Here is a 16,986-nt window from a genome sequence, read left to right as displayed (position 1 = left end):
AGTAAGTAAGTAATTGAAACGGAAATTATTTATTTGTTTCGTGCAATCCATACTGGTACATGAAGCTGTGGTAGCCTAGTGGTTAGGACGTCCGCCTTACAATCGGAGGTCGGGGGTTTGATCCCGGGCACGCACCACTAACTTTTCGGAGTTATGTACGTTTTTAAGTAATTAAAATATCACTTGCTTTAACGGTGAAGGAAAACATCGTGAGGAAACCTGCATGCCTGAGAGTTCTCCATAATGTTCTCAAAGGTGTGTGAAGTCTGCCAATCCGCACTTGGCCAGCGTGGTAGACTATGGCCAAAACCCTTCTCACTCTGAGAGGAGACCTGTGTTCTGTAGTGAGCCGGTGATGAGTTGATCATGATGATGATGATGATGAATCCATACTGGACAGGAGGTACTACTTTCAGGCGGCGCAAGATCGTGGCGTTAGGAAATCCGTACAAGAGAACTATTGGCCTAAGAGCCAGCGCGTGCCAGACTTTCCTTACTTTTTAAAAGCTGAAAGTTGCTCTGCGTGTTGTCCCGAGTCGGAGCGGACCGTGAATTGGCCAATCACACAGTTTCCACTGATACGGATTGGGGATTTCGTGCATTGTGATTGGCTAATTCAAGGTTGGCTCCGCTCCACTCCGCCCAGATCCGCGTCAATGCAAATGCACCCTTATACCGTCTTATATTTTATTATGTATGCATAGTACATACTGAAAGAATCTCTACATTAGCGGATGCAGCAAACGAAAATGGGCATTGGCTGCGGTTTGGAATTATTTACTTCTTACATTTTTTATATTTAAAGTACATCCTCAAAGACATACGACCACCGAAGGCAATAAAGTTAACCATGCTACGGCTGCTACGGGTCCGTAGCGTCGTAGCAAGTTCAAAGCGTAGACCGTAGCTCACCTCGAGAACCGATACCTACTGCGGGGCATTGAATCTTTAACTATGCCCGAGAGCACTAAGCCAAGACTTAGGGTTCCTACACATTAGAATTTAATGCTTGCTTAGATCAGACGCTATTGTTTTAAGTATGTAAACAATTCCATTAAAGCCCTAATAGACGACCTATCTTCGCTACCGTTTTGGTGTCTGGCCGGTAGCTCGCTGGTGAACCGTCGCAAAACCGCAGTAATCTTTACCGCAAGCTTATGGCTCGCCTAGGTACCATGGGTAACTTTTACAAGTCCAGTGCCTTATAATGTTGTAAAGGCAAGAGATCACATGAGACATTATGTCGCAAGACAAAAAATTGCTTGCGCGATTTTTGTATGAAAGAAATGTAGCACACACTGTATACATGATGTTATATCTAACGTAACGGAATGTCTCTTATTTGTATTATTCAGTAAATCAAAATAAATACTAGGACAAATCTTACAAGTCTAGTCTGCAGAGTTTTAAGTAAGTCTTCAAAGGCTGCGATCTGTAGAGCATACCTACTTAGAGTTTACTCATACTTTACAGTAAAGTACTTCAAAGTAGTCTTTACTTTGAATTAAAATGAGACAGATGTACGTGAAAGATATAAATCTATCTCGTGTTAACTCTAAGCAAAGGCTGAGCAAAATTAAAGCTCTATACCTAAATTTCTGCGTAAGATCTGTTACTGTAATGATAAAATTTATAAGCAGAGGACTAAGGCGAAAATCTGTAGAGCGTAGGTACTTTTACTTTGCTCAGACAACACATGGTTAAAGTGAGACGGATTTATGAACCGCATATATATAAATCTGTCTCTTTTAAACTTTCAAACAAAGTCTTAGCAAATTCAAAGTACCTCGAGCTAAACCTAAGAGTTCTAAGATAAAAAGTCTCTAGTCTGTCGGAGCACTAAGCAAAGACTGTCAAGTGCAAGACCTTTATTACAATGGTGTTAAAGTTGAGAATTTATCACCACTTTAATAGTCAACGATGGGACTATAAAGCGTCTGGCGGTCCCGCAACAATCTGCAGATGGCTATACCGCGTTATATTTTATGAAAATTTTACTACTTTTTTTTAATTCTCATACTGCTAGTTAGGCTCTGGAGTATAGGGTTTTCCTTCTATAAAAATGCACTGAAATAAAACGAATAAACAACTAATATTGATATTCACCTTTCCATCTTAGCGTAAAGTTTGTGCTAGGTTTGAGTATGACAGTCATTTAAATGTCAGGGATTTGAACCTACGATCTTTTAGACTTCACTGAACTATTGAGGTACAGGCATTGCAGCCCTTCTTTTTGTATTAGATTCACGTGCAGTTATTTCGGTTTTCACAGTCTTAAAGCAAAAGTAAAGACATAGACCTAAATTTGATATAAATCAGTTTAGCAGAACTCGAGATATAAAGCTTGACCAGTATTATACCCGATATAATACCCGATATAATACTAGTCAATATATACTTTGCACCCTTGCATAACAAATAACTATTTCTGGTTTCTCCCATTCAAAAAAAACTACTGAGAAAAGTAAAAGCTAGTATTAAATATCCGCTTTTTCCCCATATATAGGTTATGTTTGATAGCCGAACACGCCGCATTTCCTCCCATTTCCCCGTTCCCCAGTATCCGCTATTGGCGGCCTGGTTCCGTGGCCTGGCTCTTTGTGCCATTGTTGTTTGTCATTTCAGCGCTGATGTAAAATGGGTCGTTCTTTAAAAACTCTCTGCAAACATTTCTGGTATGCGCTTTGCGATGTGCATGAAAGCTACTACATAATGAATGGGAATGCGGACGAGCAAACAAAAGTAATTGTACATTTCTCTGGCTTTAATTCTGTTTGTGAGTGGTATTAAACTTTGACCTAAAATGACAGTGTTTTCATCTCTTTGTAAAATGTTTTTAACATTTTTTTTAAACAGATAAAAGTATTCTTTTCAAGAAAAATCAGAGCGGATCAAGCAGTTACGAGTAGAGATGCTTATAAATCGAATTTTACATTTTATCAGTAGGTACCCTTATTATAAATGCGAAAGTGTGTTTGTTTGTTGGTTTGTCCTTCAATCACTCCGCAACAAAGTGACGTGATTTTTTGCATGGGTATAAATAAAGACCTAGAGAGTGAGTGAAGTGACATAGGCTACTTTTTATCCCGAAAAATCAAAGAGTTCCCACTGGATTTTCAAAAACCTAAATAGACGCGGACGAAGTTGCGGGTATCATCTAGTAATGTATAATTTCATTTGAATTTGAAAACTCGCATAATCCGTGAAGATAGAATATATAGTAATTTCTGGATTTACTAGATAATGCCTACGACTAAGTAGACTTTGTTTATTTTCCCCGTGGGAACTCTGTGATTTTCTGGGGGGAAAGTAGCCTACGTCCGTCTTTGGGACGCAGGAGATATTCTGTTCCAAATTTTGTCAAAATTCTTTAAGCGGCTGGGCCGTGATAAGGTAACCGATAGACAGACTGACAGACAGCCTTTCACGTTTATAATATTTGCATAGAAGTATTTATATTATAAGTAAAATAAAACTGCTTCTATGTTAAAAGCTCTTTGTTCTCTTCGCTCCTCTATCTAGTACACTCGGCTATAATCTAGCTTTATGACCTAGATCAAACAAAATTTAACAACTTAAACTTTTCTATGCAAAGTCACGCTCCTTAATTTACCAAACAATACCATTATCTTCTTTAGCATTCATAGAATGTCTCGGTTCTACACAAAGGCGTAGAAATTAAAGGCGAAACTTGGAAGTTTCAAGCACTAACTTTCCCATTGGTCGGAGAACGTAGTTTGGTTCGGACTTTGCTAAGTAACCACATTGTTATCTCATTTAAGTTTATTTGCATGGTATAATAGTGATAGTCTAGTAGTTAAGTCGTGGGCTTCTTTTACGAGAGGTACAGTATTCCCTCCCGGTTACGCACCTTTAAGGGATCTACACGCAAATCCAAGTCTACTGGATTAGAATAGATGTTCTATGAAACTATTTATTCTATCGCGCAGTTGGTCGCTTTGGCCTAAGCATTTAGCTTGCATCTAATGGTCTTGTACTTGGACTACTAGTGCGTGAGATTCCTAACTTTTCAAAGCTATGCGGTCAAAGCTATTAAATATCACTTGCTTTAACAGTGAAGGAAAACATCGTGAGGAAACTTGACCTGAACATTCAGTTCTCCATAATTCGTAGGTACTTGGCCAGTGTGGTCGTAAACCATTCTTATTCTGAAAGGAGACCCGTGCTCAGAAGGCAGCTTATCATAATCATTTATTTTTTATATTTATAATTAAACAAATGGAGCTAAACAAAAGGGCGGATGTCACTAACAACTGATCACGAATTAGTAGCCTAACTTTTTTCATTAGTTCCAACTTCCAACTTGGCTGCAAGCTGCAAGCCTGCGTTTTAAATATATCGACTCTATGTAGGTACATACCTATGCACTATAAGTTAGGTATATTTTGTAAGCCTTTTGGACGTTAGCCAATCCTTATTGTAAACATTTGAATAAGAAATTATCATCATCATCATCATCATCAACCGAAAGACGTCCACTGCTGGACATAGCTCTCTTGTAGGGACTTCCACACGCCACGGTCCAGCGACTCCCTGCGACTCACCTGATGTCATTCGTCTACCTAGTCTTCCAACGCTGCACTCTCCGGTGTGAAGTCGCTATTCCAGCACCTTGGGACCCCAACGACTATCGGTTTCTATTTTGCAATACACATACAACAAAATAGGTGAACTTATTTGGAAAGCCAATTTACTCGAAGATAAATCATATTTGAATTTGAACAAACAGCACTTTGTGAAAATTTTGGCTTAACACAGTTTGGTGGATCCGACAGTTTAATTAGAATTGCTGATACCTACAGCAAGATCACACTAGCGACATGTTGCTCGACGAAGTTGCTACAGGCTCTGGATTTTACATGGAAAATCATAAAGATGCACACACACACAAGGGTTACGTCGACACGAAAATAAGCTCAGCTGCCAAACACTGCAAAATATTTATTTATTCGATGAAGCTCGGCGGTTTTCTGCGATTCTAACATGAAAATCAGCCTGATCGTAATATCTGCAGTCTTCCCAGAGCGCATAGGTAGATATTCGAAATATATTCGTACCGGAACACTCGGTTGATCGATCACCTAAACTTCCCACTAAACCAGCCATGAACTTATTTTTACAGCATTTACAGCGAGTCATAGTGCCTTTGGGTGCTTACATAAAGAAGCAGGTTTCCAGTACCGACAGGTTAGTGCGGATCGGTACCACTCGGTGCGGATAAAATAGCCTTCTATTGTCTTATACGTATTACCGGTCTCTTTATGCGAGAGCTCATCCATACTAATATTATAAATGCGAAAGTGTGTCTGTCTGTCGGTCTGCTAGCCTTTCACGGGCCAACCATTAAACAGATTTTGACGAAATTTAGTACAGAGATAGCTTGCATCCGGGGAAGGACATAGACTACTTTTTATCCCGGAAAATCAAAGTGTTTCCACGGGATTTTCAAAAACCTAAATCCACGCGTACGAAGTCGCGGGCATCATCTAGTAAGATAATATGGGACTTATTTATCTGCACCGATCGGTACCAACCTGAACCGATAGGTTCTGGAAACCTGATTATTTACGCTAGCTCCCTAAGTATCTGAAGCGTGTGTAGTAACGCGACGAGACAAAAAGTGTTGCTACAAAAAGTCGCAAGTACGTTTTGATCCTTACGTTACCGGCTGGCCGCGCTATTATCTTTTAGCTAACTAGTTAGTACCAAACATTGTTACAACGAGCGACGCTGCATCGAATTATCGTGGCTGAACTATGGCTAAACGTTAAAATTAGACTAAACTGCCTCGTGGATGCATAGTAGGTAAAGTAAACAAGAGCATCTGCTTTGTATCAAAAATGTTAATGTGTTTATAATGTGCATATCGCTGTGTGAACGCACAACGGCTAGGTGTCTTCACTTCACAACATTATTAAAAGTCAAAGTCAAAATTATTTATACTATTGCACCTGTGGCGGTTGCCACAGTAGAAACTAGATGGCGCTGTTCAATCGATGACATTTCATGAAGTAGTCCAGAACAAATGTACCGCCGACAGTACTCGCACTAACGGAGTTTTCTGCAATCTGGACTATATATTATAGAAGTTTCAAGATACAACCGTCGGCCCAGCTGGCGCTACCGAGCACAACCAACCGCTCGGTGGGAGATCTCCCTTTGGTACGGTCGAGCCTGCACACTGCTCCCGTACACACCTACTCTTTTTTAGGGTTTCATACCTCAAAAGGAAAAAAGGAACCCTTATAGGATCTGCCTGCGTGTCTGACAAGAAAACCTATAGGATGAAGTCTCGACTCTAGTATCATAAGGTCGGATGTGTACCTCCGACCAAACTCACTTTTTTACATAAAGGTAATGAGCATTTCGGGCTCTTTCTGCCAAGCTGACACCAGTATTTCTATCTCTTTTCATTGCAAAGATAAATACATGCATAATGTCGTATCTGAACACATTCTAAAAATTTGGAGAACCATAATTATATTTTTTGACTTGCGTATGTATGCACCAAAGCAATGGAGAAAAATGATAGATGTATTTTGAGTTCGACCATTATGCTACGAAATAAGTTTATTTGTAATACTAGCTGGTACTGCAGTTACGCACTTCTGCTTCTAAAATATGTAATAATTTTGTTAGGTAAAATCACAACAGATGTTATGCTTCGAATTTTTTGTATTAATATTTGGACTGTGAATCATTTAAGACTTTTTGCCTTGTAATATAAATGATTTTGCAATAAAATTCATGGAAGTAAGTTGAAATAAAGCTTTTTGTTTGTGACTACATTAAAGTTGATGTGATTAATAGGTAAGAGATCCATCCTATTTCACCAAAATTTTGGACTAAACTGCGGGAAAAAAGTAAAGAGCCAGAATAAAGCTGAAGACATTTTGAAAATATAGACTAGAAAATCTTTTAGGACCACGAAAATCACAGCATGGAAATCTAAACATATATTATAATAATACCCCACTAAGCAAAAAACCGTGCATTTATGGTGTTTTTTATGATTCATAGTTCAAATCATCAGTTCAAAAATTTATTGCCCTAGTTTTTAAGGTAGCCTTAAAAAATTAGAGTACCTAATCAATTTTTTTCTTCGTTACCCGTCTTATAATCGACCGAATTTGATATTAATCGAGAGCAGAAATTATAAGGCACCTACAATATGTGATGATAGTGATTCTAACGAAACACACCTAATTATAGGAAGCTTTAGATTATGTTAATTTAAATATAAATGTAGTATAAATTAATTAATTAATTAAACAACTAATAAAAGTGAAAGTAAAAAAATAAAAAAACTTAACTAAAACACGAAAGAAACAGTTTAAAAAAGTATCTGTTAAAAAGAACAGTCGAAACCGAAGCAATGGAGTTTTCAAGAAAGCAGAAAGTATTTTTTTATTACAAAAGTGGCAATGCCGGATTTGACTAACAGTAAATCCTTATACCTGCGTAGTTTCTGCACCTTAAAAACGATTCATGATGCTACCAGCAGTGTTGCTACTTTAATGTGGTCTGAAAACATCAGCTGCAGCGGAAGGAATAAAACAGTATCTTGTCTTATTTCATTAATCTACTAGAGAAGAAACAAAGTATTCTCGAAATTGTTGAAGAATTGACTTTGTGTCACAAAAATCGGAGCACGATAATCGTTATGGCTTACTTATGATTATTATAAGGATTACCACACTAAAAGGTGATAAATCACAAGCTTTATGCTAAAATGCAACATGTACCTACGTGGAGTAAGATGTAATCCATGCACAAATAGAAAAAAAGGGAACAGCTGAAAACAATGCAGATTACTAAACTAAGAGATTGGTCACAGTTTACAAGAACATGCGAAGGAACAAAACTTTTTGATAAGTTTGATTTGGCACTACAACATATTTTTAAAGACCACATCCCTTTACAAAGGTGATATATCAGGACCGTTTGTTATATCAAAAAAAAAAATAAGAACGGCGGGGATTTTCAGAATTCTGGCTACAACTAACGCAATAATGTTGGGTGTTATTAATTTATAAAGACTTTTTTGTATTTCATTAGTATGTTATAGGTACATATAAACTTAAAATTCTTCCCCGCTTTCGCCCAATATACGACATAATGAGAAACCATTATCCACTGTAAAATATAACCAACTTTTGCAGTAGGTACCTGTTGACCTCCATTCTTACTTTACGTACCTAATCATTATAAGGAAAATCAGGCTATGTTGGCATGTTTTAGATTTCTATATTGATGTAACCGTCATGTATGCAATTCCACAAAAAATTTTTGGCCCACTGTAGGTTTCTAATTACTTTGTAATTTTTTTTTCCAATTTTTGGCCGTTGTTTTTAATTAATGGGCTTTATTTGTGAATTTGTTAATGTTATTTTCATTCATTCAGAAGTCACAAGGTTTACACGGATGCAATGGTCAGACTATCGGGCGAATGCAATTATTATGTTTCAGATCTAACTAATCAGTTTCAGAAAAATCAGATAGGTACATTGTTGCTATCTCACAAAACTCCTAAATGATTTTTGTGAGATAACTACTGTGATCTTTTGTCCGAATATTACTTATGTATAATCAGTTAAGACGTATTATGAAATATTAAGTAATAGATCCGACTTTTATTTCAAATTTGTAATAGTAAAAATTGCAGCCATAAAGTCGGTTTACAACTTATGCACACAATTTTTTAGCACAGTTACGAATATTACCAGCATAAAGTCGCATATCGTCCATTTTGATGAAATTGTGAGTTTATATTTTATTTATTAATGATAAAGTATTTCTAGTAATGGTTAATGATAGGTACAGTTAAGTGTTAAATATTACAAAAACAACTGAAATTGTATCTCTAGTAGTTTAGAAATTATGACCCGATTTCCCTAGCATTTTTGTTTTGGCTCTCCTGAAAAGTAGCAAAAATCCACATCCGACCTTATGATACTAGAGTCGAGAAGTATCCTATAGGTTTTCCATAGACCTAGAATCATGAAATTTGGTAGGTAGGTCTTATAGCACAAGTAAAGGAATAAATTCAAAAACCGTGAATTTGTGGTTACATCGCAAAAAAAAATTAAAATGTTAGTATTTTCAATTTTCAAAGTTAGATAACTGTACGGTAACCAAGTGCGGTATCATATTTATGAAAGGGCTTTACTTGTAAATTCTAAAACAGATTTTTTTTTGCATAATAGTTTTTGATTTATCGTGCAAAATGTCTAAAAAATACGACTGTAATACGGAACCCTCGGTGCGCGAGTCTAACTCGCACATAGCCGGTTTTTTGAGTCAGTAGCATTTTTAACAACATAGTCCATCGATTAGATACCAACTTACCACAGAAAAACAACTAACAAATTTTTTGAGTCCGGACGTGTTTGTGAGATATTTTCCAATGTTTGAATGCAGTTCTTATATTCTTTCAAATCGATGCCTCGGCGAAATTTCTTTATTTAACCTAAGTTTAAATTTTCTCTAGTCTAAGTTTAAATTTTCTTTAGTCTAAATTTAAATTTTCGCCTCTACCCTCTCCTAAACTAACACGTCAATAATTTTCCTATTTAACAATTTGTTTAAATATGTTAATTATTATGTCTTACAAGTATTAATAGTAAAGTGCAACTTATCACTTATATTTACAAATGCGTACCAATAGTAGTTTATAAGGCAAAATACATACAAAGAAACATCAGCAACTTTAGATAAAAGAGCAACGCACACTTAAAGACCGAAGTGGAGCCCGAGTTTTTTTTTATAAACACTTAAATCCAGCTTTATTTACTTGGACACATTAAGAAAAGTAGCCTATGTCACTCTCCAGGTTGTCAACTTCAGCCATGTATTAAAAAATCAGGTCAATCTGTTGCTCAGTTGCGGCTTGATTGAAGGACAAAACAACAAACAAACAAACACTCTTTCGCATTTATAATTTAGGTAGAGATATACCAATTTCTGTAGTGAGCCGGTGATGGGTTGATCATGATGATACCAATTTCGACTGTATGTAAAAATAAATACAGCTGAATTTTAGTTTTTTTTACACGACGTTGCGCCTCGACTCAACTTCACTCTACAGATGTGCGTTGCACCTATGATAAATGATTTTTAGGCTAAGATCTATAGACCACACTTTGATTTTGCTCAGACTTAAGATTGAGCTAAAACGAGACAGATTTATGTGAGAGATATAGCTTTGTCTCTTTTTAACTCTGTCTTAAGTCTAAGCAAAGTCAGAGTGCGCTCTATAGATCTCACCCATAGAGTTCAAGCCCTTTTTCAAGCACTTTTGAATGTATTCAGCCTTATAATTTTAGTTCGGTGTAACAGGTTAGCGAATGAAACAAGCAATTAGTAGGTGAACCATTTATTTGCCAAAACAGCACAAGACTTATTACAAATGGCACATGGAGGAAAACGCCACACGTATGGAGCAAAGAATGATTTATCAATAATCAATACGAATTTAATCAGCGTTTTAACTATCGTGAGTGATTTCCATTCTACATAATATCTGTCCCGGCTGTACTCACCTGTTTAGTCGACGTGGGTGTTTAGCCACCCTCACAACGGGCTCTACGGGCAACGGCACGCGCGGCCCGCAGTCAAAACCGCGGCGCGTGCGCGAACGGACTCCCTTGAAAAAGGGCCCCGGATGGGTTCGAAACTAGTCGGGCTAACGTCGACTAAACACGTGAGTACAGCCGGGACAGATATTATTTGGAACGAATTTAATCAATCGTGATTGCTAATTCATATTTTAATTTTAAAACAAAGTTAAAGGGAATTCAAACTTTACTCCAAGTAACAGTATTGCTAGCTTAGTCATAAATTCTACGAAATGTTGGATCGTCTTAAGAAGCCGAGTTAATGATGTATTTATGCTCTATTCTTGTCAACTTCTCAATTTTCTTCTAGTTTTACAGTACCCAGCAGTATTGCACTGTGCAAGTTAAAAAAACACACTGTATATTACACATCAAGCCGTAGAAAGAGATAGCCAGAAGCTTCGAACTCAAGTAGACACTACTAGAATAAAATTTGATTTGATTTGATTTCGGCTTCGTAGAGCGTCGTCTCTGTCGTTGAGACTGACAAGTTAGTGATAAGTGATAACACGTCACATAGGTATGAGTGACAGAGATAATCCATACTAATATTATAAATGCGAAAGTCTGTCTGATAGCTTTTCACGACCTATCATTTCAACCGATTTTAATGATATTTGGTACAGAGATAGCTTGCATCCGGTGGAAGGGCGTTAGGCTACTTTTTATCCCGGAAGTTCCCAAGGGATTTTTAAAAATCTAAACCCACGCGGACGGAGTCGCGGGCATCATTTAGTGCTTTGTAAAGCCGAAGTTGTCGATTATCTCTTTCTAAAGCTCTATTTGGTGTGAAATATACTGCCGAGTACCTACTGCAAGTTTTCAAGTAATAACTAATCAAAGCCCAAGGTTCTACCAGATGTTACCTATAGTGTAAAAGCATAGTGGCCAAAAACATTTGATCCAACACTTCGACCAACGATCACAAATCATCCGTCACCCATTGATTACCGTATTCAGAGACGTTTATGTAGTAGGTACGAAATATGATTGAACCAGAATAATTTACAATATTTTAATATGAATGGCAAGCAAACGAGCAGGCCGCCCATCTATAGGGTTAGTATTGAGATTCTACATCTTGCCAACGTTCATAGAATTCGAGCAACAAAACACTTTAGCGTTAAAGTAAAATGGACTTTACAGCCTTAGTTTAAAGCTCAAGTTTGTTCATACATATATCTACAGCTAGCCTTTCAAGCGGAAACCTTGCAATGTTAAAACCGGTGATACTGAATTTTCGACTTTTTAGATCAATTTTACTATGACGTAATCAGTGTTTGACGCTCGAATTCTATCAACGGTGGTGTAAAATCTCATAGCCATCCCAATGTTAAGTGGTTACCGCCATCCATGAACATGTGCAGCGCCAGAATAAAGTTGGCAAAATTGAGTATCGGCTTTGGACTACAAAAGGCATTCAGGATGGAACAAAAATTCTTAAGCCGAAGGTTTAGCTTTTGAGTTATCTATTTCAGCATTTCTGAGAATTGCCTAGCCTAATCACGTTCACGATACGCCAGCGTTTCCGCATTGGACCTTTATGCGTACATTTTGAGATCTCACTCGCCATTTAACTCACCCAAGGTGCTTGAATGGCGACCTCGCACCGGAAGACGCAGCGTTGGAAGATCCCCCACTAGGTGGACGGACGACATCAGACGAGTCGCAGAGAGCCGCTGGATTCAGACGGCGCAAGACCGTGGCGTGTGGAAGTCTCTACAAGAGACCTATGTCCAGCAGTAGACGTCTACCGGTTGATGATGATGATGATGACTCACCATTTCAACTCTGCGTCAACTGTCATGTCAAAAGTACGATTTTAGTCCTTAATTTAAAGGTGAACCGTACTTTTGACCTGACAGTTGACATATAGAGTTAAAATGGCGAGTGAAATCTCAAAATGTACGCACTGTAAAACATTTTTAGGCCTCACGTCTCGGAAATACCTATGTGTTATTAAAACCCTTAGACCAACCGCATATTAGAAGAAATCATCTATCAGAAAACTTTCTGTCCCAATCACTCTGCGAGCATCAGAAACATACATCCGATCCAGCAAAATGCTGCTAGTCTAGGGACATAGTAGGTATACAAAATGTATGAGCAGAGTATGTTCAAGCGTGGGTCAGATTTTTTTCTGACAGACAATTTCTGATAGAATGCTAGAAAACACGGCACCAAGTGTTAGTAGCATAGCACAATAGCAAAACCAAATCCCACTAACTACAGTGTTAAGTGACGCCGACACGCAAGCGACACTTACCTAGCTGACTCTCCGACGACTTCTGGCTCTCCGACGACAGGCTTCCTGCTCTAGGGACCGATGGCGCCCGAGTTTGCACCGATTCTTCCCGAACCTTCGGCTTGGAAGCTTCTCGAATGAACGCCCAGTCTTCCTTCAGCTTGAGAACTCGTTCGCGAACTTCAGGGGATACAGTCTGTTTCGCGGCGACGCATTCGCGTTCTATGTTGTTGTAGTTTTCAAGAACTTCGCGGATTTCTGTTTCCTTGTCCTTTATTATTGTCTGTAAAGAAAACTTTGGGTTGAAATTAAAGTCTACAATTTTTTTAGGTTTCCGTATAGTTCTTGCATTTCACGAGGGCGAGTGGCTTATGTTTGTGTTAAGTTGTATCGATATAAGTAAGGTACAGTAAATGTGCGCGTTTGCGAGCGCTTGCTCGCGACTGATTGGTCCGACATGCACGCACACTTACACAATGCCCTTGTATACGACGTAACCACAAGTAAAGTTCAGTCGCCTTCGTGAATTGCAAGAACTGTACCTCTATAAGAAATTTTTTTAGAAAAAAAATAAAAACCGACTTCGATACACAAACACTAAAAATTGAAAAATAATTTAATTTATTTCCGAATATCTTATGTATACAAGAGTTAATATAGTTCCATAATAATATTTTTTGGTGCCGGTGCCAATTAGCTTCAGCTGCGCGAATTGTCTAGACTTAGACTCCACAATGGCACCTCATTGGCACCGACCCCAAAAAATATTATTATGGAACTATATTAACTCTTGTATACATAAGATATTCGGAAATAAATTAAATTATTTTTCAATTTTTAGTGTTTGTGTATCGAAGTCGGTTTTTATTTTTTTTGTAAAAAAATTTTATTTCACAATTTTTAGTGGCCCCATGGAATTATGCTATGACTGGTTAAAAATCTACTGTTTACTAAGCTATTACACTGATCGCGAGCAATTTACTCTTATCCGTTGAGGAGTTCCGGATCTATCTTCGAAGATGTTCATCAGATCTTCACCAAATTTAAATGGGACCAACTTTGAAGTATACCCTTTCAAACAAAAAAAGAATTTTCAAAATCGGTCCAGGCGTCTTCGAGTACTCGGGAACATACATAAAAAAAAAAATATATAAAAAAAAAAAAAAAAAGATTCCGACGAATTGAGAACCTCCTCCTTTTTTTGAAGTCGGTTAAAAAGAGGAACGAGGCATTTGGATTTTCATTGAAAGATTAGATCAGACCTTTCATTCTGTATCATTCACTATCCCGCTTATTAAATAACAATTTCTCTTTTGTAAAGGTTGCCTGTTAAGAGATTGCTTTTAGTAATAAGGCCCCTTCTGCTCGCTTCTGTTTTTCTTACTCAGTCGATTCTTATAAATGTGCGATATTTTTTATTGTGTTTATTTTATTTGCAACTGATTCGAAATTTTATACAAATTAATCCCAACTTGATTTTTATGCCGACTAATAAAGCAGACTGCAAGGCCTAAACAGCTGGTCCTACACATAAAGCTGGGAATAAAAGAATCTTAATTGAAGAAGACAATTGCTAGATAAGTTTTACGATAAGTTTAGCAGTTTATGGGCAATTCCTGAACTTTTTTTATACTTTTGTACGACGGGACTTGTGTGTTTTTAAAGATGATGCCTTTTAACTCTCGACTTAAATATCCCGAAATGTCAAAAGACAAGACTTCAAAAGAGTTTTCCAAACCCTAGTAAGCTTGTAAGGAAGACGGGCAACGCTTTGCAGAGTAGGTGGGACATCGATGACATAGTAGCATGGTATCTTGTGGTTCGACGGTACAATAGAGAAGGGGAGACAGGACACGACTCTCAGAGTCGAATATGCTATACGATAAAGAAAGAAGGAAACGTTTATTTGAGATACAAGCAATAAAATATTATGATCCTCATCCTAAGATCCCCAAAATGGTCTTCACTCAGCATATTATACTCTATCTCTTAGACACAGATGTGAGCTTCCGTAAAGCCAGATAAAGAGCCATTCCATTTAACTTACTTCTAAATCCGTTGGGGCAGCATTGGGCAAGTTATCTGCCAACGCTAGTCGACCCCGAGTCTCCATGGTCCAAGCAAGTGCAGCGTCGAGACGCGTCGTGTATTTGCCTTAATAAGAATAGTGATCAAATATATTTCTCTCGTATTCTTTACTTACGTCTAAATCCGTTGGGGCAGCATTGGGCAAGTTATCTGCCAACGCTAGTCGACCCCGAGTCTCCATGGTCCAAGCAAGTGCAGCGTCGAGACGCGTCGTGTATTTGCCTTAATAAGAATAGTGATCAAATATATTTCTCTCGTATTCTTTACTTACGTCTAAATCCGTTGGCGCAGCATTGGGCAAGTTATCAGCCAGCGCCAGTCGAGCCCGAGTCTCCATGGTCCAGGCAAGTGCAGCGTCGAGACGCGTCGTGTATTTGCCTTAATAAGAATAGTGATCAAATATATTTCACTCGTATTCTTTACTTACGTCTAAATCCGTTGGCGCAGCATTGGGCAAGTTATCAGCCAGCGCCAGTCGAGCCCGAGTCTCCATGGTCCAGGCAAGTGCGGCGTCGAGACGCGTCGTGTATTTGCCCAAAGCCGTTAGTTTACTTTTCACGTATTCACCGTGCGCTGATAGATTTCCTTGCGCCTGTTGACAAAATGTCACATTATACAGCTATCGAAAAACTAGTAGTCTAATCTACTCCTAGTACAAGCTTTGCGCTTAGTTGGAGGGGAAAGGGGGAATTTTTGACGGATGACATCAGGAGAGTCGAAGAAAGCCGCTGGATTCAGGCATGGCGTGTGGAAATGCCTACAAGAGGCCTATGTCCAGCAGTGGACGTCTATCGTTTGATGATGATGATGATGATGATGCACGATGAAAAAATATGCTAAAAATTTAAAATCAACAACATAATTCGACTATATTTTTATACTAAATACCACCTAAAAACAGATATAAAATGTAAAATCAAGCTGCCTTATCTCCCAAATAAGAATACGCAAGATCCGGGTTTTAACTGTAGACGAATTTTCGTCTTAAGAACACATTTAGTCAGCATTAATTCAAGATGTTTACTTTTATCTTTATTTTTACTTCCCGGACGGAGCATATTTTCCTGTTTAGCCGCAAATAAACTTGGAAGTTTTCTGCGGAGTACGCCGCAGGAATTTTAACATGTTCTACGAAAAGTGGGCTTCAAGAAGACCGCATACATGGTTGCAAGACTCGCAGTAGTCGTAAGAGCCGCAAAATGTACACTTTTTATCTAAATTTATAAAACGAAAAGGTGACTGACTGACTGACTGACTGGCTGACTGACTGTCTGACTTACTGACTGACTGACCTATCAACGCACAGCTCAAACTACTGGACGGATCGGGCTGGGCATGCAGATAGCTATTTTGACGTAGACATCCGCTAAGCAAGGATTTTTGAAAATTTAACCCCTAAGGGGTTAGTAATGGTAGGGGTTTGAAATTTGTGTAGTCCACGCGGACAACGTCGCGAGCATAAGCTAGTACCAGTATATTATAGGTCCGTGTAAAGCTAGAGACCACGTCAGCAGTAACCTGTGCTGATATCTGCAGCTTTTGTTCTGCCTTGCTGCTGACATAAATACTTTCAATAAAAAAATCGTTGCCAGCGTGTCAGCGTGGCCACCTTACGGCTATTACGTCTACCGCGGCTCTTGTTGGACGTGTCCTGCCTGTCGATTGCGGTAGAATGACAGCTACAATGTCACGATCGCAATCACCTCTGATTGGTTGACGCTCGCTCCCTATTGGCTACAATGCATTGTTGCAACAAGAATCGCATAAATTCAGCCAATCAGAACAATTGAGGTTGTAATAATGATTGATGCAGGTTTTAGACAATCGCCCTACTGGTATACGATCACCTTAACACGGTTATTTATTTAACTTGGGTTAACTTTGGCGGGCCAAATTTCGCGAGTATTAAAAGAAATTTGATGTTGATAGTAGTCGAATTTGGTGAACAAACTTTGGGGTTTCAGACTTAGGAATTTGAATATTGAAATTTTCGTATATTGTTTTTCTTAAATTAAA

General features: G+C 38.2%; 1 protein-coding gene across 1 annotated transcript in view; it reads right to left on the bottom strand.

The window, feature by feature from the left end:
• The window catches only part of LOC117992619 (dystrophin, isoforms A/C/F/G/H-like), a 630,854-nt gene that overhangs the window by 540,305 nt on the left and 73,563 nt on the right, over positions 1 to 16,986 (bottom strand). Inside the window, 2 exon segments of the mRNA XM_034980350.2 lie at positions 12,904 to 13,165; positions 15,398 to 15,562. Of these exon segments, the coding sequence (XP_034836241.2) occupies positions 12,904 to 13,165; positions 15,398 to 15,562 (427 nt within the window).

The sequence above is a fragment of the Maniola hyperantus genome, chromosome 21 (assembly GCF_902806685.2).
Source record: "Maniola hyperantus chromosome 21, iAphHyp1.2, whole genome shotgun sequence".
Classification (NCBI taxonomy): Eukaryota; Metazoa; Arthropoda; class Insecta; order Lepidoptera; family Nymphalidae; genus Maniola; species Maniola hyperantus.
The sequence above is the reverse complement of the archived record's forward strand: the minus strand, read 5'-3'. Positions and strand labels throughout refer to the sequence as shown.